The 21031-nt window shown below is 52.9% G+C and overlaps 1 protein-coding gene across 2 annotated transcripts in view; it reads right to left on the reverse strand.

Annotated features, from left to right (window-relative positions):
• Nucleotides 1-21031, reverse strand: part of LOC140393366 (inactive pancreatic lipase-related protein 1-like) — an 84695-nt gene that overhangs the window by 39853 nt on the left and 23811 nt on the right. For both annotated transcript variants that reach the window (XM_072479748.1, XM_072479747.1), the window contains exons 7-8: nt 8286-8405; nt 1917-2036 (exon numbers count right to left, since the gene is read on the reverse strand). In XM_072479748.1, the coding sequence (XP_072335849.1) occupies nt 1917-2036; nt 8286-8405 (240 nt within the window). The remainder of the gene's footprint in view (nt 1-1916; nt 2037-8285; nt 8406-21031) is intronic.

Genomic DNA, 21031 nt, shown 5'->3' on the forward strand with positions numbered 1-21031 from the left:
CCTGACTCCCCAAAGCCTGTCCACCAGCTACAAGGCACAAGTCAGGAGTGTGATGGAATACTGCCCACTTGCCTGGATGAGCGCAGCTCCAACAACACTCAAGAAGCTCAACACCATCCAGGACAAAGCAGCCCCGCTTGATTGCTCCCCTTCCACAAACATTCACTCCCTCCCCCCCCTGACTGACTGGGAAATACATCGCTGTTCCTTCACTGTCGCTGGGGCAACATCCTGGAACTCCCTCCCTAACAGCGCTGTCGCTGGTACCGACACCTCAGGGACTGCAGCGGTTCAAGAAGGCAGCTCACCACCACCTTCTGAAGGGCAATTAGGGATGGGCAATAAATGCTGGCCTAGCCAGCGACACCCACATCCCGTAAATGAATTTTAAAAAAATCTTTGATGCCCCAGAATGCTGGTGTGATGTTGGATGGTGACAGGAGGTGTTGCTGTGAGACTCCAGCTTCAAGACAACAATAATTTAGGAAGGAAGCTCCAAGTTCCCAGAAAGTTCGATCTTGATTGGTGGAGAGGGTGGGTCTGTGCTCTGAGGAGGGATGGTTCCACAGGGGCTTACATTCCCTGATTAAGGAGTGAGGAGATTTGGTTTGAAGTTTCTTTCTCAGGGTGTGTCTGGTATTTACTGACCGTCGATAATTGGTGTGGTTTTGCTGGGTCATTTCAGAGAGACAGTGAAGCCCCACACATTGCTCTGAATCTGGAGTCCCCCATGTCAGCTTGGCCAGGTACGGTCAGCAGATTACCCTCCCAAAAAGGCATTACTGAGCTCTAAGATTCTGCTTTTGTTCCAAATTAATTTTCGCTTAAATTCTCCAGTTTCCATTTTGGAAATTGAACTTACACCTGGAGCATTAGTGTCAGCCGCTGGATTATTATTGCAGTAACATCAACACTATTACCACCATTTCATAGAACCCGACAGTGCAGATGATGGCCATTCAGCCCATCACGTCTGCAAAAACCCTCTGAAGGAGCACCCTATCAATCCCACTTCCCCACCCTATCCCTCTAACCCCACCTAACCTACATATCTTTGGACACAAAGGGGCAATTTATCACGGCCAATCCACCTAACCTGCACACCTTTGGACTGTGGGAGAAATCCGGAGGAAACTCACGCAGACACGGGGAGAACGTGCAGACTCCACACAGACAGTGACCCAAGCCGGGAATCGAACCTGGGACCCTGGCGTAGCAGTGCTCAGTGTCACCCACACCACTGAGCCACCGTGCCACCTACAGAGATTTCCAATGGAGAAGAGGTTGTTTGTGTATGTTCAGTCTCATTTAGAAAGCTGTGTAAGGTTCACAACTGATTAACAGTCTGCCAGGTCACAAGAGAAATATTCCATCAGTGACCATGACCACCGATCTCTCAGCCAATAGGAGTTAGCCTTACACATCAGGCGGGGCTTTGGGTTCCTTGATCGACATGATGAGGGACGCTCATCCGCATCCACCAGAAACAGGGATCTAACCCAGACCCTACCCATAATCCTGCTCTCCACGGTTGACTGGAGTGAGATTTGAACCCATAACCTTTGGCTCTGAACTAGGAGTGTCTATCCTTGACTATTCCAGATTGAGAAGAGGGGACAGGGAAGGAGAGACCACAGTTCCTCATTATGACACAAGCACTTTAAACATTTGCCATTGTGCATTCCAGCATGAATTGAATGGGCTGGTGGTCTCGGTCTGTGTGTCTATGTGTCTTTCCCTCTGCAGTGACATTTTATTTACACATGTAAATGTCTTTGTTACATTGACAGCGAGACTTGTATTGATGTTAGTGGAGGGCTGGAAGGGCTGTCTAATCGGCTGCTTCTGAACAGCTGTGCCCTTGGCAAGGTGCACTGCTTCCCCGAGCAGTGACACTCACATGCCCTGAGACCCACCTTGCCAGATCCCATCGATGTCCAAGATGGTTGAAAGGATGTTCTTGCTGCAGCCCGGCATATTCTCCCCCCCATTCGGATAGAAGTCCACATGTCCACAGGCATGAATCATCCCGAACCCTGTAACAGGAGATAGGTAATCAGGCTGGTCAATGACGTAAGGTTGTGTGTTGGAGAAGTCTAGAGGCTGGTATGGTTGAACAATAACTTTTTATCAATAACACATTACTATGGAGGCCAGTTACCATTGGGCCGGTTACCATTGGGCCAGTTACCATTGGGCCGGTTACTATTGGGCCGGTTACTATTGGGATGGTTACTATTGGGCCGGTTACCATTGGGCCGGTTACTATTGGGCCAGTTACTATTGGGCCAGTTACTATTGGGATGGTTACTATTGGGCCGGTTACCATCGGGCCGGTTACTATTGGGCCGGTTACTATTGGGATGGTTACTATTGGGCCGGTTACCATTGGGCCGGTTACTATTGGGCCAGTTACTATTGGGCCAGTTACTATTGGGATGGTTACTATTGGGCCGGTTACCATTGGGCCGGTTACCATTGGGCCGGTTACTATTGGGATGGTTACTATTGGGCCGGTTACCATTGGGCCGGTTACCATTGGGCCGGTTACTATTTACCATCGGGCCGGTTACTATTGGGCCAGTTACTATTGGGCCAGTTACCATTGGGCCGGTTACCATTGGGCCGGTTACCATTGGGCCCGTTACTATTGGGCCAGTTACCATTGGGCCGGTTACCATTGGGCCGGTTACTATTGGGATGGTTACCATTGGGCCGGTTACCATTGGGCCGGCTACTAGCTACTATTGGGCCGGTTACCATTGGGCCGGTTACCATTGGGCCGGTTACTATTGGGCCAGTTACTATTGGGCCAGTTACCATTGGGCCGGTTACCATTGGGCCGGTTACTATTGGGATGGTTACCATTGGGCCGGTTACCATTGGGCCGGCTACTAGCTACTATTGGGCCGGTTACCATTGGGCCGGTTACTATTGGGCCATTTACTATTAGGCCGGTTACTATTTACCATCGGGCCGGTTACTATTGGGCCAGTTACTATTGGGCCAGTTACCATTGGGCCGGTTACTATTGGGCCAGTTACTATTGGGCCAGTTACTATTGGGATGGTTACTATTGGGCCAGTTACTATTTACCATCGGGCCGGTTACTATTGGGCCAGTTACCATTGGGCCGGTTACCATTGGGCCAGTTACTATTGGGCCAGTTACCATTGGGCCGGTTACCGTTGGGCCGGTTACTATTGGGATGGTTACTATTGGGCCGGTTACCATTGGGCCGGTTACTATTGGGCCATTTACTATTGGGCCGGTTACTATTTACCATCGGGCCGGTTACTATTGGGCCAGTTACTATTAGGCCGGTTACCATTGGGCCGGTTACTATTGGGCCGTTTACTAGTTACCATTGGGCCGGTTACCATTGGGCCGGTTACTAGTTACCATTGGGCCGGTTACCATTGGGCCCGTTACCATTGGGCCAGTTACCATTGGGCCGGTTACTATTGGGATGGTTACCATTGGGCCGGTTACCATTGGGCCGGTTACCATTGGGCCCGTTACCATTGGGCCGGTTACTATTGGGCCGGTTACTATGGGGCCGTTTTAGCTCAGTCGGCTGGGCAGCTGGTTTGTGATGCAGAGCAAGGCCAGCACTGCAGGTTCAGTTCCCGGACCAGCTGAGGTTATTCATGAAGGCCCCGCCTTCTCAACCTTGCCCCTCGCCTGAGGTGTGGTGACCCTCGGGTTAAATCACCACCAGTCAGCTCTCCCCCTCAAAGGGGAAAGCAGCCTCTGGTCATCTGGGACTGTGGCACCTTTACCGTTACTATACATTCCTGACTAAGAGCTTCCTTCACACCTTATTATACCAGCCTCACTAATGCACTCTGCATTTGACTCTGCATCATAATGTGGGCGGTAGTGTGTCCCAGTCACACGTTAACCCTTACAGCCCCAAACACCCTAATACTACACCCCCCCAAAGTCTTTACCCAAATGTATTTATAATATGGTTTGCATACTATCCCACCTCCCCCCAGCGCAGCACCACCCCCCCCCCCCCCCCCACCTCCCCCAATCTCTGAGTTTACAGATTCAGATGACCACTTTTCCAGATTCCGTTCTGTTGAAGTTTGGGGGGGTTGCTAGTCTCAGCTCCTTTGGGCTGACTTTGTTAGTCTGCAGCTGAGGGTGTCGCATTGGTGTTTAAAATACTCAGGCGTAAACATCTTGTTCCCTTCTTGTGCTCCTTAATGTTGTATTTTTCTTTGTTGATAATTCAGTGTAGTTGGCTACAGTGTTTTTTCTTAAATAATAATCCTTATTATCACAAGTAGGCTTACATTAACACCGCAATGAAGTTACTGTGAAAATCCCCTGTTCGCCACATTCCGGCGCCTGTTCGGGTACACAGAGGGAGAATTCAGAATGTCCAATTCACCTAACAGCACGTCTTTCGGGACTTGTGGGAGGAAACCGGAGCGCCCGGAGGAAACCCATGCACACACGAGGAGAACATGCAGACTCCACAAAGACAGTGACCCAAGCCGGAAATCGAACCTGGGACCCTGGAGCTGTGAAGCAACAGTGCTAACCACTGTGCTACCGTAACATCTTCTGCCATTTGAGGATGTTGAGGGAAACACACAGATTTCTGCTCAGGCAAGAATGGGGTTGATTGCAGATGACATACAACATTTAGATTATTTGCTTGTTGCCTTATTGAGGTTTTGAACTTACAAATCTTTCCAAAGTGTCCTCGGTGGGTGCAGTGAAAGGGCGGCACAGCGATTGCTGGACACTGCTCGCGCCGGTGGGCTCTACCTGGTGGCTCAGTGCTGACATGGTCTGCCACCATCTTGTGTCATGCTTTATTTGTCCTGAAGTGGCTTTGCCCATTCTGTAGCCTTACGAGCTGCCATGTTGCGGTTACCCTGCACCACACAAAATAGATCGCTCTTGTTGGCAGATTTCCGATTGCCTGACGATTTGAATGGCTTTTTCCAAAGTCAGATCTTCTTTAGATTGGAGTACATTTGAAAGAGAATCATCAGTCACACCCACTACCATTCAGTCCCTTATGAGCTCCAATTTAAGATCATCAGAACCACGGCCTTCAATCAATCCGAAACACTCATTTATGAAAGAGTCCTTTAGACTCTTATTAAATTTTGCACCTTGCTAAATTGTATTGCTTCTATAGGTTAAAGTAGAACTTCATGACCTCTTCAAAGTTATCAGGAGGTGCATTTAATCTTGTCTGGCAATTATGGCATCGGCTATTGGACCGACTGAATATAACGGAGTTTTCACTTGTTCAGCCTGTTTTCTGTTTCCTTATTCAGGTCTGATACTACCAAATATCTTCAAAATCACCATCATGCCCAATATTTTGCCAGTCTGGCCCTTCCATCTACCTTAATTGGTCTGGCAGTGTTGATATACTATTCATGGCTGTTTTCAGCACTGGGGAGGGCAGAGTTTTCTTTTTAAATAGTGCTGCAGTAATTATTTTTCATTTATTCCTCTCCCCATGCTTGGCATTTGGCAGATTCTCTGTTACGGAACCATTTTAAACTTCTGTGACTCTGCAGAAAATCTTTTGAATGAATCGTTTTGGCAAGCTAGTTTCAGCTAGTTCCAGCTCGTTTTAGCTAGTTCCAGCTAGTTCCAGCGTTTCAGCTAGTTCCAGCTAGTTTCAGTTAGTTCCAGCTAGTTTCAGCTAGTTCCAGCTAGTTTCAGTTAGTTCCAGCTAGTTTCAGCTAGTTCCAGCTAGTTTCAGTTAGTTTCTATCCTGAACTTGGAGAATCAAATTGATGCTGATTTTCTCTGATTTCTCTTGAAAAATGTTTTTATGTTTGCACCACCGACTCTCGATCTGGGCTGCAGTGTTCCATAAGACACGCTCATTAAAACAAACAGTCTGCCAGTGCTCCCTGATTATTGCACCAAATTTAAAAACATGTCTCATCTCTCACACTCCCAAATGCAGCCACAGAGAGATTTCTAATCTCTCACATTCCCATTGGTGAAGCAATAACACAAGTCACTTGCACACTAAACATTGGGCGCAATCGGTATGGAAACCCAGATATTCAGAGTTACATATTTGATGAGCCCTAATCAGCCATTCTGATTCCTTGACGGCCATGGATTGAGAACTCACCCAGTGAATGAAGAAATTCACAACACACAAGGGCATAGCAACAAGTGCATTGAGGTTTACATCACCGGCTGCATTCTCCGCCGGCGGGATGCTCTGCTTTGACGGGGGGTTTCCCGACGGCGTGGGGCTGCCCCACAATGGGAAACCCCATTGACTGGCCGGCGTAACGGAGCATCCCGCCGGCGGGGTGAAACAGAAATGTGGCGGGGCGGAGACTCCAGCCCAACATGAATGTTAATCTTCAAAGAGTACATTCTGAGTGGGAGGAAGAATAAGAGGATTGCAAAGGGCTAAACCAAAATGCTTTCATCTGATCATTACATTCACAGACCAACGGAATGGGTTTCAAAAGGTGGAAATTATTCCCAGTGATGGAGCATCAGTGAACCTGAGGTGACATCAAAACATTTAAACTTGTGCCACAGGCCTCTGCAGCCTGACTGCCAAATCCTGATTCCTGTGGTGATCTTGGCAGACATCCTCTGATGGTCTGAGGCCTGGAGGGTCCGGCCTCATTAGGGTCTCCAGCTCCGGGGCTGCCTACGCTGCTGGAGTTGGTGCAGAGGGGACTCTGAGTGGCTGCACACCCCTGCAGTGTTCAGCTGACTCCCATCCTCCGTGTGAGCGCCAGGGGGCCCCGGCCTGACTCCTGCAGGAGATGGGAGTAAGCGTCCCCCTAATATTCAGTCGTTCTCCAGTTTAACTGTCCCAACAAGCCGCCGTGTCAGCCAAAGTCAAAGTGTGTACACCCGGTCTGGTCAGATCCAAGGTGGTGTGGGCCGCGGGGTACCTCGTCAGGCATGACACCCCAAAACATTGACCGCCATTTGTTTGGACGTTACGTTCCATGCTCTCTCGGGAGACGTCAGGGAGGTTTCACCCCAAAGTTTTTATTGTGTTTCCATACTATTTATACCGCAGACGAATCGATCACGGAGCATGCCAGATAAAGCAATTCCATACTCACAAAACTCGGCTATTTTCCGTAGCCGTAATACAAACTCACTAAGGGGCTCACTGGGGAGGGGGAAACCACTCTGCCATATTCAAACGACACCTTTGAACGATCACTGACGGGGTTGGGTTAAACTTGGCCACAAGTGGCACAAGTTAGGGCCAGCACGATGGCACAGTGGTTAGCACTGCTGCCTCACAGCGCCGAGGACCCGGGTTCGATCCCGGGTCACTGTCCGTATGGAGTTTGTACATTTTCCCCGTGTTTGCATGGGTCTCACCCCCACAACCCAAAGAGGCTGGTTTAGCACAGGGCAAAATCGCTGGCTTTGAAAGCAGACCAAGGCAGGCCAGCAGCACGGTTCAATTCCCGTACCAGCCTCCCCGAACAGGCGCCGGAATGTGACAACTAGGGGCTTTTCACAGTAACTTCATTGAAGCCTACTTGTGACAATAAGCGATTTTCATTTCATTTTTCATTTTCAGATGCGTAGGGTAAGTGGACTGGCCACGCTAAATTGCCCCTTAATTGGAAAAAAGAAATAATTGGGTACTCTAAATTTTTTTAAAAACAAGTGCCGCGCGATGGTCGATGAGTGAGTATCCGGCGCCGTCGGGTATATAAGACTCCTGATAACTCCAAACGTGTGCGCCCCTCAGGCTGTCAACAGTATAGCCGTCTGGAACTCGTTCTCCGTGACGTTGTTGGCCCGGAAGAAGTAACGGATCCTTTCTGCGTACTGGTTCCAGTCTTCAACACCGGAGTCAGATGCAGCTAATCACCCAAACAGAGGCACAGCAACACAATTGGTTCCAACCTGGGCCCAGAACATCAGGGAGGCAGCTCAGCCGAGCAGGTCACAGCATCGACCGCACACCACTTTACTCCTTGTCGCCAGGTTAATACGGTCACGGGGAGTCCACACCAAGTAATAATAACAATCTTAGGTTTATTTACAATCATGTTATATACAACTCCAGGTAAATCCCGATCGGGTAGCTGATTGGTCGGTGCCTTACTGGCCGGCCTCGTATACATAGTTTAATGGAGTCCCCCTGCCCCTCAGTGGGGGGCCTCGTGCTCCGCGAGAACCACAGGTAACCATTCCCACCACGTAAATTCCATGCAGGATATTACACTGTCACTGATTTAATCACAAGAGCCTATGCTGCCATATCTCCTATATTTTCAAGGCGCACTTACCAAGACTGGGAAAATGGGATGAACCATCCGTGTGAATCACATCAACAAACGATGCATCAGTGGGATCCAGTCGGACTTCAAGTGGAGTATTCTGGAAGTATGGCTCAACCGGATCAAGCCCTATGGAATAATTCCGGGATGAATGAATTGTTCTTCAAGACCGTCACCAGAACATTTATGGACATCAGGAAATAGAGGTTTATCTCCAAGTGGCTAATACAGTTTCCTCTTAATCGCTATCATCAAATAGAATTCCATCCCCATTCACTCACAAACTCCCCTCCGAGTTACTCACCATCCTGACTTCGAAATATCGGTCGTTCCTTCACCATCACTGGGTCAAAAGCCTGGAACTCTCTCCTTCCAGCAGAGGGTAGTAGAGCGGAGCTGCTGATTGGCTGTTGCGGGGGCAATTTGCATACGTCTGTTGTGCTCACCCTAACTTGAAGGTGGTTTGTGGAGGAGCTGTTGTCAAGTGACACTTAAACCCGAAACACTTCTTCACTTTTTCCCTCCCTACCCCCTCTTCTAACCAAAAAAAAACAACCGCTGTAAAGATCAAGAGGAAGGCTCGAGGGCAGGTAGAAGTAGAAAGAAGTTGAACTGTAATATCACAGCCTGCAGGGAAGGGATTGGCTGGTGACTGGTAAGTAGTTTTCCTTTTATTTTCCCTCAGGTCTTATCGTGCGGGGCGCAGAGGTTGCTGAGTGAGTGCTTGCTGAGAAGGGGAGTGAATAACAGGTAAGCTCTTTCTTTCTTTTTCTTTTTTTTATCTAGAGGGGATGGCAGGGGAGGTAGTGCAATGTTCCTCCTGCAGAATGTTTGAGGTGAGGGACGCCGTCAGTGTCCCTGCTGATTTAATCTGTGGGAAGTGCACCCATCTCCAGCTCCTCAGAAACCGCGTTAGGGAACTGGAGCTGGAGCTGGATGAACTTCGGATCATTCAGGAGGCAGAGTTGGTCATAGATAGAAGCTTCAGGGATGTAGTTACTCCGAAGAATAAAGAGAGATGGATGACGGTGAGAGGGGCTGGGAGGGAGCAGTCAGTACAGGGATCCCCTGTGGTCGTTCCCCTCAGTAACAAGTATACCGCTTTGGATACTGTTGGGGGGGGACAACTTACCAGGGGTAAGCCATGGGGTACCGGTCTCTGGCACAGAGTCTGTCCCTGTTGCTCAGAAGGGAAGGGGGGAGAGGAGTAGAGCATTAGTCATTGGAGACGCCATAGTTAGGGGGATAGATAGGAGATTCTGTGGGAACGAGAGAGTCTCATGGTTGGTGTGTTGCCTCCCAGGTGCCAGGGTGCGTGATGTCTCGGATCGTGTTTTCGGGATCCTTAAGGGGGAGGGGGAGCAGCCCCAAGTCGTGGTCCACATAGGTACCAATGACATAGGTAGGAAAGGGGATGGGGATGTAAGGCAGGAATTCAGGGAGCTAGGGTGGAAACTTAGATATAGGACAAACAGAGTTATTATCTCTGGGTTGTTACCCGTGCCACGTGATAACGAGATGAGGAATACGGAGAGAGAGCAGTTGAACACATGGCTACAGGGATGGTGCAGGAGGGAGGGTTTCAGATTTCTGGATAATTGGGGCTCATTCTGGGGTCGGCGGGACCTCTACAAACGGGATGGTCTACACCTGGACCAGAGGGGTACCAATATTCTGGGAGGGAAATTTGCTAATGCTCTTTGGGAGGGTTTAAACGAGTTCAGCAGGGGCTTGGGAACCTGAATTGTAGCTCCAGTATACAGGAGGTTGAGAGTAGTGAGGTCATGAGCAGGGTTTCAAAGTTGCAGGAGTGTACCGGCAGGCAGGAAAGTGGTTCAAAGCGTGTCTTCTTCAATGCCAGGAGCATCCGGAATAAGGTGGGTGAACTTGCGGCATGGGTTGGTACCTGGGACTTCGATGTTGTGGCCATTTCGGAGACATGGGGCGTCATTCTCCGACCCCCCGCCGGGTCGGAGAATGGCCGTTGGCCGCCGTGAATCCCGCCCCAGCCCCCGCCGAAGTCTCCGAAGGGAGAAAAGTCGGCGGGGCGTTAATGGCGCCGCTGCCGCGGAGAATGTCACGGGTCTGCGCAAGGCAGCCGATTTTCGGCCTGCCGATATTCTCCCTTCCGGATGGGCCGAAGTCCCGTCGACGTGATGACCGTTCACGTCGACGTGAATCAAACCTCCTTTTCATCGGCGTGACCCGGTGCTCCAGGCTCACGCCAACCAGCGAGGAGGTGAGTGACGGCCTGGGGGGTTGGCTCTGGGCAGGAAATGGCGTGGCCGCAGACTGATTGCCTGAGGAGAGGTGTGTCTCGGCTTGTGTGTGTGCGCGGCGGGGCGGGGGGGGGGGGGGGGGGGTGGTTAGAGTAGGCTGGGCTACGGGGGAGTGCCGGGAGGGGGTCCGTGCCGGGGTGGAGGTTGGGGGTTGTGGAGGGGGTCCGTGCCGGGGTGGAGGTTGGGGGGGGGTCCGTGCTGGGGTGGAGGTTGGGGGTTGGGGAGGGGGTCCGTGCCGGGGTGGAGGTTGGGGAGGGGGTCCGTGCCGGGGTGGAGGTTGGGGAGGGGGTCCGTGCCGGGGTGGAGGTTGGGGAGGGGTTCCGTGCCGGGGTGGAGGTTGGGGAGGGGGTCCGTGCCGGGGTGGAGGTTGGGGGGGGTCCGTGCTGGGGTGGAGGTTGGGGGTTGGGGAGGGGGTCCGTGCCGGGGTGGAGGTTGGGGGGGGGTCCGTGCTGGGGTGGAGGTTGGGGGTTGGGGAGGGGGTCCGTGCCGGGGTGGGTGATGGGAGGGCAAATGAGTTGGTCCACCTGGCCAGGTGCCAGCCTCCAACAGTTGGACCCATGCGGTCCATGCCACCTGGCTGGGGGGAGGAGGGGATATGGGCAATGATTACATGTCGTCGTTCCCCTCCCCCCCACCAGGCCGTCATGTTTTCAGACCATCCAGCGATGTTGGCCGCCGTGGTGGCAGCCGCTCATGTCTATGTTGCCCTGGATGAGGAGGAGGAGGAGGAGGAGGAGGAGCGTGCCAGAGAGGCGGCGCAGGCTGCCGCAGAGGGGCAGGCGGCAGCCGCCCAGGCTGGAGGGACACCTGACCGACAGGACGAGGAGGGGGAGGAGGACGTCGCGGCCCCACGGCAACGGAGGCACCCGAGGGCGCCCCGTGTGTACCGGCCCCGGCAGTCATACCAGGACCTCACGGACCGGGAATGCAGGAGGAGACTCCGGATGAGCCGGGAAACCGTGGCACACATCTGCCACCTGCTGGCACACCTGTCACCGCGTGGCACTGGCGGGGGACACCCTCTCCCCGTGTCCGTCAAGGTTACGGTGGCCCTGAACTTTTATGCAACGGGGTCATTCCAGGCACCGAGTGGGGACCTGTCCGGCATATCGCAGACATCGGTGCATCGGTGCATCCGGGCAGTGACAGATGCCCTTTATGCCATGGCGCACCACTACATCCGCTTCCCCGTGGACCGGGCCAGCCAAGATGCCCGGGCCGTGGGCTTCTCTGCCATTGCCGGGTTCCCCATGGTCCAGGGCGCGATCGATGGGATGCACGTCGCCGTGCGGCCACCTGCAGATAACAGGGCCGTGTTCACTAATAGGAAGGGGACCTATTCGATGAACGTATAGGTGGTCTGCGACCACCGCATGATGATCCTGCACGTCTGCGCCCGTCACCCAGGCAGTGTACACGACTCATTCGTGTTGTCGCGGTCATCCATCCCCGGCATGTACGAGGGACGCCATCCCCGGCTGAGGGGCTGGTTGCTGGGCGACAGGGGCTACCCATTGCGATCGTGGCTGATGACGCCTATACGGAGGCCACGCAATGAGGCGGAGAACCGCTACAATGATGCCCATGTAGCGACAAGGGGAGTGATCGAGAGGTGCTTTGGCGTGCTGAAGATGCGTTTCAGGTGCCTGGACCTCTCTGGGGGCGCCCTCCAGTATCGGTCAGATAGGGTCGGCCGCATCATTGTGGTGTGCTGCGTCCTGCACAACATAGCCCAGCAGAGGGGCGATGTGCCGCAGGCAGAGGTGGGCGGAGTGGAGGAGCAGCAGGAAGAGGCCCAGTCCTCCCCAGATGAGGGGGATGGGGGCAATGGTCAGGGCAGACGGGGTAGACACAGACGGGTGGCTGTCCACCGTTACCGGCTGGCCCAGCGGGCACGGGACAGACTGATAGACGCCCGCTTCACTGACTAGATGGGCGTGGGAATCGGGTAGTATGGCCACAGACCGCACACCATGACAACAGCCGACCACCCACACCCCCCACCCATCCACCCACCCAGCACCCTCACCCCCCTCCCCAACCCCACACACCCCACCCGCATGCACACCACCCCCCCACTCCCAATTGCCGATCCACCGGCGGCACAACGGGCCGGGCTCACCCAGTTGCGGGTGGACGCGTGTCTATCGCAGGCCATGGAGGATGATGACAACCCGCCTCCGATGAGCTCCTGGCTCTACATCGTTGGACTATGTCTGACCCATGGCCACAGTACCACCATCCACCCGGACCATCCCTGCATGCGGCTGTGACACTGCAGCGCACGGTCCCGTCCTCTGCCCGGGGGATGTTGATGGCGGCCCAGGGGGAAGGGGGCAGACTCACCTGGGGCTGAGGTAAGACCACCCCTCACACACACACTTGCGCTCAACGTACATGACACCCCCGCACACTTTGGACAGAGCACAAAGGCAGCTTCGGTAGGTGTAACATTGACTTTAATAACCAAAGGAGTTCATGCACGTGCCCTAGCGCCTAAAACTCATCTGTGCCCTGCACCCGTGCCAACTTACTCAGTGTCTAATTGTTTGGCCTTACGGGCCCTTTGACTACGTCTACGTGGTTCCCCAGACGGTACAGCAGAACTGGAGGTGGACTCCTGTGATTCCTGCCCTCTGACACTGGATCCCTTTGGCGGCCGTTTCCTGGGGCGTCCTGGCCTAGATGGGCCAGGCTGCGGCCCGGGCGACTGGGATGGCGAGCTGCCAGCCTGTCCTGCCCGTTGCCCACCCGATGCACCTGGGACGGAAGGGGGGGAGTCCGAGGTGTCGCGGTGTACCGGGACCTCCCCTACAGAGGGAGCCGGGACGGACCACACCACCTCCTCCTCCCTCGGGGTGCCCGATGGCCCCCAGGCCTCTACATGGGTGGGGGATGCGAACGGACTGGCCATCCGACGCGCCCCCGACATCTGGCACTGCCAGTCCTGGAGGCCCGTGCTGGTATCGACAGGGGTCTGCAGGTTTGCAGCCATGGAGCCCAGGGGGTTGTTGAACCCTGTCTGCGACAGTGCGACGCCAGCTCGCACATGGCCACTGGCGCCGATGCCCTCAGCGATGGCCTGCTGAGACTGGGCCATGGCCTGCAGAGACTGGGCCATGGCCTGCAGAGACTGGGCTATGGCCTGCTGAGACTGGGCCATGGCCTGCTGAGACTGGGCCATGGCCTGCTGAGACTGGGCTATGGCGTGCTGAGACTGGGCTATGGCGTTGAGCGCCTCTGCCATCTGGCGCTGGCACTGGCTCATGGCCTCCTGTGAGAGGGCAGCCATTTCCTGGGCCACAGACGCCGCCTGCACGGAAGGCCCCAGGCCTCGCAAACCGTTCCCCATGTCTGACACCGTCGCACCCATTGCCTCCACCGCGGACGCCACCCGTGCGGTGTCAGCCTGGGTGGCACGCATGACCGGGACCACTCCCAGCTCCTGGACGCGGGTGGACTCCTCCACCTGCGACCGCAGCCGCCGCTAGCCACCCGTCACCCTATTCGCTCGTCTCCGTGTCGGTGGTTGCATCGGATCTATGTGTGGGTGTGGTAACTGCAGGAACCCGGGATCCATCTGGGCGGCAGATGTTCGCTTGGCCTGGGCTGCCCTCCGACCGCCCGGTCCCTCTGCTGCTCCTACCTCCACCTGCTGTACCGGGACGGCTGTGTTGTGCGCACCAGTGAGTGTACCAGACGCCTCATCACTAAAGTGCCCAACCGTGGTGAGTGTTTCTGCGATGGTGGAGGGTGTTGGTGACAGCAGTGGCGTTGTGTCGTGCTCTTCGTCCCACTCTGAGTCCATGGCACTTTGGGGTGGGGGTTCGTCTCCACCCATCCACTCTGAGTCACTGTCCGGTATTTCGTCTTCCCGGGTAGGGGTGTCCTGGGTAGTGCTGTCCCGGGTAGTGCTGTCCCGGGTAGTGCTGTCCCGGGTAGTGCTGTCCCGGGTAGTGGTGTCCCGGGTAGGGGTGTCCTGGGTAGTGGTGTCCCGGGTAGGGGTGTCCTGGATAGTGGTGTCCTGGGTAGTGGTGTCCTGGCTCGGATGTGACGGGGGCCTGTGGCTGCCCCCCTCATCGCTGGGTGGTCGCTCCCGCACGTGACGGGGGTGTCGTCTCCCTGTTGCTCCAGGTCTCTCCGTCTCCCGTGGTCTCCGAGGGGCATCCTGCGGGCGTCGCATGCTGGAGGGTTCGGGTCTCTCCGTCTCCCGTGGTCTCCGAGGGGCATCCTGCGGGCGTCGCATGCTGGAGGGTTCGGGTCTCTCCGTCTCCCGTGGTCTCCGAGGGGCATCCTGCGGGCGTCGCATGCTGGAGGGTTCGGGTCTCTCCGTCTCCCGTGGTCTCCGAGGGGCATCCTGCGGGCGTCGCATGCTGGAGGGTTCGGGTCTCTCCGTCTCCCGTGGTCTCCGAGGGGCATCCTGCGGGCGTCGCATGCTGGAGGGTGCGGGTCTCTCCGTCTCCCGTGGTCTCCGAGGGGCATCCAGCGGGCGGTCTGCATCTGCGGGGATGGGTGCCTGGACGTTTGGTCCTGCGATACACAATGAAGCATGCATGGTTAGACATCAGGCAGTGATCAGGTGATACGGGAGAGGGGGATATAGGGGAGGGGGGATATGGGGATGGGCTGTTGGTGGCTCACTTGCTCGTGGGGCCCCGACCTCTGCATCAGCAACCTCCCGGTCCTCAGGTCCGCCAGCCAGTTCCAGGGCCCTTTCCTCGTGTACGGTCAGTGGCCTCTCATCAGCGGGCCCTCCTCCAGTCCTCACATGCTCCCTATTGTTGTGTGCGCGCTTCTCCTGGGGGGGGGGGGGGGGGGGGGGGGGGTGGTGGCAGGGGTAAAAGGCAACAGTGTTAGGCAGGTATATGAATGCACGCCATCGGTTGCGCGTGCATTGCAGAGGTTAAGGTTAGGGCTGGATTCACTTGGGGATATGGGGGATATGGGGGAGGGGGGGATATGGGGGAGGGGGGATATGGGGGAGGGGGGATATGGGGGATATGGGGGAGGGGGGAATATGGGGGATATGGGGGAGGGGGGATATGGGGGATATGGGGGAGGGGGGATATGGGGGATATGGGGGAGGGGGGATATGGGGGAGGGGGGGATATGGGGGAGGGGGGGATATGGGGGAGGGGGGATATGGGGGATATGGGGGAGGGGGGATATGGGGAGGGGGGGATATGGGGGAGGGGGGGATTTGGGGGAGAGGGGATATGGGGGATATGGGGGACGCTCACCCTGCCTGCTCTGACGAGGTCGTTCACCTTCTTGTGGCACTGGGTGCCTGTCCGTGGTGTTAGGGCCACAGCGGTGACGGCCTCTGCCACCTCCCTCCACAGACGCCGGCTGTGGCGTGGGGCAACTCTGCGGCCGTGCCCGGGATACAGGGCGTCCCTCCTCTGCTCCACCGCATCCAGGAGCGCCTCCACATCGCGTGACTCGAACCTCGGGGCTGAGCGACGGCCAGCCATCAAGTCGGGTGTTGCGGTCGGCTGTTCCGGTCGGGTGGGGGGGAGCTGCGCGGCCTTATGAGCCGTCACGCCGTGCAGCGCGTATGACACTGCACGGCGTGAACCACTGCGCAAGCGCGGATCCCGTTACGTCGCTGCTAGCCCATTTCGGGCCGCAGACTATCGGCCCATTTTTATGACGTGACGCAAGTGGGATTTGCGCCGTTTTTTGCGCCGATCGGCGGAGTTTCCGCCGATAACGGAGAATTTCGCCCCTGGATAGAGCAGGGACGGGAATGGTTGTTGCAGGTGCCAGGATTTAGATATTTCAGTCAGCTCGGGGAAGGTGGTAAAAGAGGGGGAAGGGTGGCATTGTTAGTCAAGGACAGAAGAAACGGTGACAGAAAGGACGTTTGATGACGACTCGTACTGAGGTAGTATGGGCTGAGGTTAGAAACAGGAAAGGAGAGGTCACCCTGTTAGGGGGTTTCTATAGGCCTCCGAAAAGTTCCAGAGATGTAGAGGAGGCGATTGCAAAGATGATTCTGGATAGGAGCGAAAGCAACAGGGTAGTTGTTATGGGGGACTTTAACTTTCCAAATATTGACTGGAAACGCTATAGTTCGAGTACATTAGATGGGTCCGTTTTTGTCCAATGTGTGCAGGAGGGTTTCCTGACACAGTATGTAGATAGGCCACTGAGAGGCGAGGCCATATTGGATTTGGTACTGGGTAATGAACCAGGACAGGTGTTAGATTTGGAGGTAGGTGAGCACTTTGGTGATAGTGACCACAATTCGATTACGTTTACTTTAGTGATGGAAAGGGATAGGTATATACCGCAGGGCAAGAGTTATATAAGAACATAAGAACATAAGAACTAGGAGCAGGAGTAGGCCATCTGGCCCCTCGAGCCTGCTCCACCATTCAATGAGATCATGGCTATCATGAGATCAAAAAGGGGAGCAGAGACAACCCCGGCAACTATAGACCGGTGAGCCTCACGTCTGTAGTGGGTAAAGTCTTGAAGGGGATTATAAGAGACAAGATTTATAATCATCTAGATAGGAATAATATGATCAGGGATAGTCAGCATGGCTTTGTGAAGGGTAGGTCATGCCTCACAAACCTTATCGAGTTCTTTGAGAAGGTGACTGAACAGGTAGACGAGGGTAGAGCAGTTGATGTGGTGTATATGGATTTCAGCAAAGCGTTTGATAAGGTTCCCCACGGTAGGCTATTGCAGAAAATACGGAGGCTGGGGATTGAGGGTGATTTAGAGATGTGGATCAGAAATTGGCTAGCTGAAAGAAGACAGTAAGTGGTGGTTGATGGGAAATGTTCAGAATGGAGTTCAGTTACAAGTGGAGTACCACAAGGATCTGTTCTGGGGCCGTTGCTGTTTGTCATTTTTATCAATGACCTAGAGGAAGGCGCAGAAGGGTGGGTGAGTAAATTTGCAGACGATACTAAAGTCGGTGGTGTTGTCGACAGTGTGGAAGGATGTAGCAGGTTACAGAGGGATATAGATAAGCTGCAGAGCTGGGCTGAGAGGTGGCAAATGGAGTTTAATGTAGAGAAGTGTGAGGTGATTCACTTTGGAAGGAATAACAGGAATGCGGAATATTTGGCTAATGGTAAAGTTCTTGAAAGTGTGGATGAGCAGAGGGATCTAGGTGTCCATGTACATAGATCCCTGAAAGTTGCCACCCAGGTTGATAGGGTTGTGAAGAAGGCCTATGGCGTGTTGGCCTTTATTGGTAGAGGGATTGAGTTCCGGAGTCGGGAGGTCATGTTGCAGCTGTACAGAACTCTGGTACGGCCGCATTTGGAGTATTGCGTACAGTTCTGGTCACCGCATTATAGGAAGGACGTGGAGGCTTTGGAGCGGGTGCAGAGGAGATTTACCAGGATGTTGCCTGGTATGGAGGGAAAATCTTATGAGGAAAGGCTGATGGACTTGAGGTTGTTTTCGTTGGAGAGAAGAAGGATAAGAGGAGATTTAATAGAGGCATACAAAATGATCAGGGGGTTAGATAGGGTGGACAGTGAGAGCCTTCTCCCACAGATGGAAATGGCTGGCACGAGGGGACATAGCTTTAAACTGAGGGGTAATAGATATAGGACAGAGATCAGAGGTAGGTTCTTTACGCAAAGAGTAGTGAGGCCGTGGAATGCCCTACCTGCTACAGTAGTGAACCCGCCAACATTGAGGGCATTTAAAAGTTTATTGGATAAACATATGGGTGATAATGGCACAGTGTAGGTTAGATGGCTTTTGTTTTGGTGCAACATCGTGGGCCGAAGGGCCTGTACTGCGCTGTATTGTTCTATGTTCTATGGCTGATCTTTTGTGGACTCAGCTCCACTTTCCGGCCCGAACACCATAACCCTTAATCCCTTTATTCTTCAAAAAACTATCTATCTTTATCTTAAAAACATTGAATGAAGGAGCCTCTACTGCTTCACTGGGCAAGGAATTCCATAGATTCACAACCCTTTGGGTGAAGAAGTTCCTCCTAAACTCAGTCCTAAATCTACTTCCCCTTATTTAGAGGCTATGCCCCCTAGTTCTGCTTTCACCCGCCAGTGGAAACAACCTGCCCACATCAATCCTATCTATTCCCTTCATAATCTTATATGTTTCTATAAGATCCCCCCTCATCCTTCTAAATTCCAACGAGTACAGTCCCAGTCTACTCAACCTCTCCTCGTAATCCAACCCCTTCAGCTCTGGGATTAACCTAGTGAATCTCCTCTGTACACCCTCCAGTGCCACTACGTCCTTTCTCAAGTAAGGAGACCAAAACTGAACACAATACTCCAGGTGTGGCCTCACTAACACCTTATACAATTGCAGCAGAACCTCCCTAGTCTTAAACTCCATCCCTCTAGCAATGAAGGATAAAATTCCATTTGCCTTCTTAATCACCTGTGGCACCTGTAAACCAACTTTTTGCGACTCATGCACTAGCACACCCAGGTCTCTCTGCACAGCAGCATGTTTTAATATTTTATCATTTAAATAATAATCCCTTTTGCTGTTATTCCTAACAAAATGCATAATCTCACATTTGTCAACATTGTATTCCATCTGCCAGACCCTAGCCCATTCACTTAGCCTATCCAAATCCCTCTGCAGACTTCCAGTATCCTCTGCACTTTTTGCTTTACCACTTATCTTAGTGTCGTCTGCAAACTTGGACACATTGCACTTGGACCCCAACTCCAAATCATCTATGTAAATTGTGAACAGTTGTGGGCCCAACACTGATCCCTGAGGGACACCACTAGCTACTGATTGCCAACCAGAGAAACACCCATTAATCCCCACTCTTTGCTTTCTATTAATTAACCAATCCTCTATCCATGCTACTACTTTCCCCTTAATGCCATGCATCTTTATCTTATGCAACAACCTTTTGTGTGGCACCTTGTCAAAGGCTTTCTGGAAATCCAGATATACCACATCCATTGGCTCCCCGTTATCTACCGCACTGTTAATGTCCTCAAAAAATTCCACTAAATTAGTTAGGCACGACCTGCCCTTTATGAACCCATGCTGCGTCTGCCCAATGGGACAATTTCCATCCAGATGCCTCGTTATTTCTTCCTTGATGATAGATTCCAGCATCTTCCCTACTACCGAAGTTAAGCTCACTGGCCTATAATTACCCGCTTTCTGCCTACCTCCTTTTTTAAACAGTGGTGTCACGTTTGCTCATTTCCAATCCGCCGGGACCACCCCAGAATCGAGTGAATTTTGGTAAATTATCACTAGTGCATTTGCAATTTCCCTAGCCATCTCTTTTAGCACTCTGGGATGCATTCCATCAGGGCCAGGAGACTTGTCTACCTTTAGCCCCATTCGCTTGCCCATCACTACCTCCTTGGTGATAACAATCCTCTCAAGGTCCTCACCTGTCATAGCCTCATTTCCATCACTGGCATGTTATTTGTGTCTTCCACTGTGAAGACCGACCCAAAAAACCTGTTCAGTTCCTCAGCCATTTCCTCATCTCCCATTATTAAATCTCCCTTCTCATCCTCTAAAGGACCAATATTTACCTTAGCCACTCTTTTTTGTTTTATGTATTTGTAGAAACTTTTACTATCTGTTTTTATATTCTGAGCAAGTTTACTCTCATAATCTACCTTACTCTTCTTTATAGCTTTTTTAGTAGCTTTCTGTTGCCCCCTAAAGATTTCCCAGTCCTCTAGTCTCCCACTGATCTTTGCTACTTTGTATGTTTTTTCCTTCAATTTGATACTCTCCCTTATTTCCTTAGATATCCACGGTCGATTTTCCCTCTTTTTACCGTCCTTCCTTTTTGTTGGTGTAAACCTTTGCTGAGCACTGTGAAAAATCACTTGGAAGGTTCTCCACTGTTCCTCAACTGTTTCACTATAAAGTCTTTGCTCCCAGTCTACCTTAGCTAGTTCTTCTCTCATCCCATTGTAATCTCCTTTGTTTAAGCACAAAACACTAGTGCGTGATTTTACCTTCTCACCCTCCATCTGTATTTTAAATTCCACCATATTGTGATTGCTCCTTCCGAGAGGATCCACAACTATGAGATCCTGAATCAATCCTGTCTCATTACACAGGACCAGATCTAGGACCGCTTGTTCCCTCATAGGTTCCATTACATACTGTTCTAGGAAACTATCGCGGATACATTCTATAAACTCCTCCTCAAGGCTGCCTTGACCGACCTGGTTAAACCAATCAACATGTAGATTAAAATCCCCCAGGATAACTGCTGTACCATTTCTACATGCATCTGTTATTTCTTTGTTTATTGCCTGCCCCACCATAATGTTACTATTTGGTGGCCTATAGATTACTCCTATCAGTGACTTTTTCGCCTTACTATTCCTGATTTCCACTCAAATGGATTCAACCTTATCCTCCATAGCACCGATGTCATCCCTTACTGTTGCCCGGATGTCATCCTTAAATAACAGAGCTGCACCACCTCCCTTACCATCCACTCTGTCCTTCCGAAAAGTTTGATATCCT

This window comes from Scyliorhinus torazame, chromosome 16, assembly GCF_047496885.1.
Source record: "Scyliorhinus torazame isolate Kashiwa2021f chromosome 16, sScyTor2.1, whole genome shotgun sequence".
NCBI classification, from domain to species: Eukaryota; Metazoa; Chordata; class Chondrichthyes; order Carcharhiniformes; family Scyliorhinidae; genus Scyliorhinus; species Scyliorhinus torazame.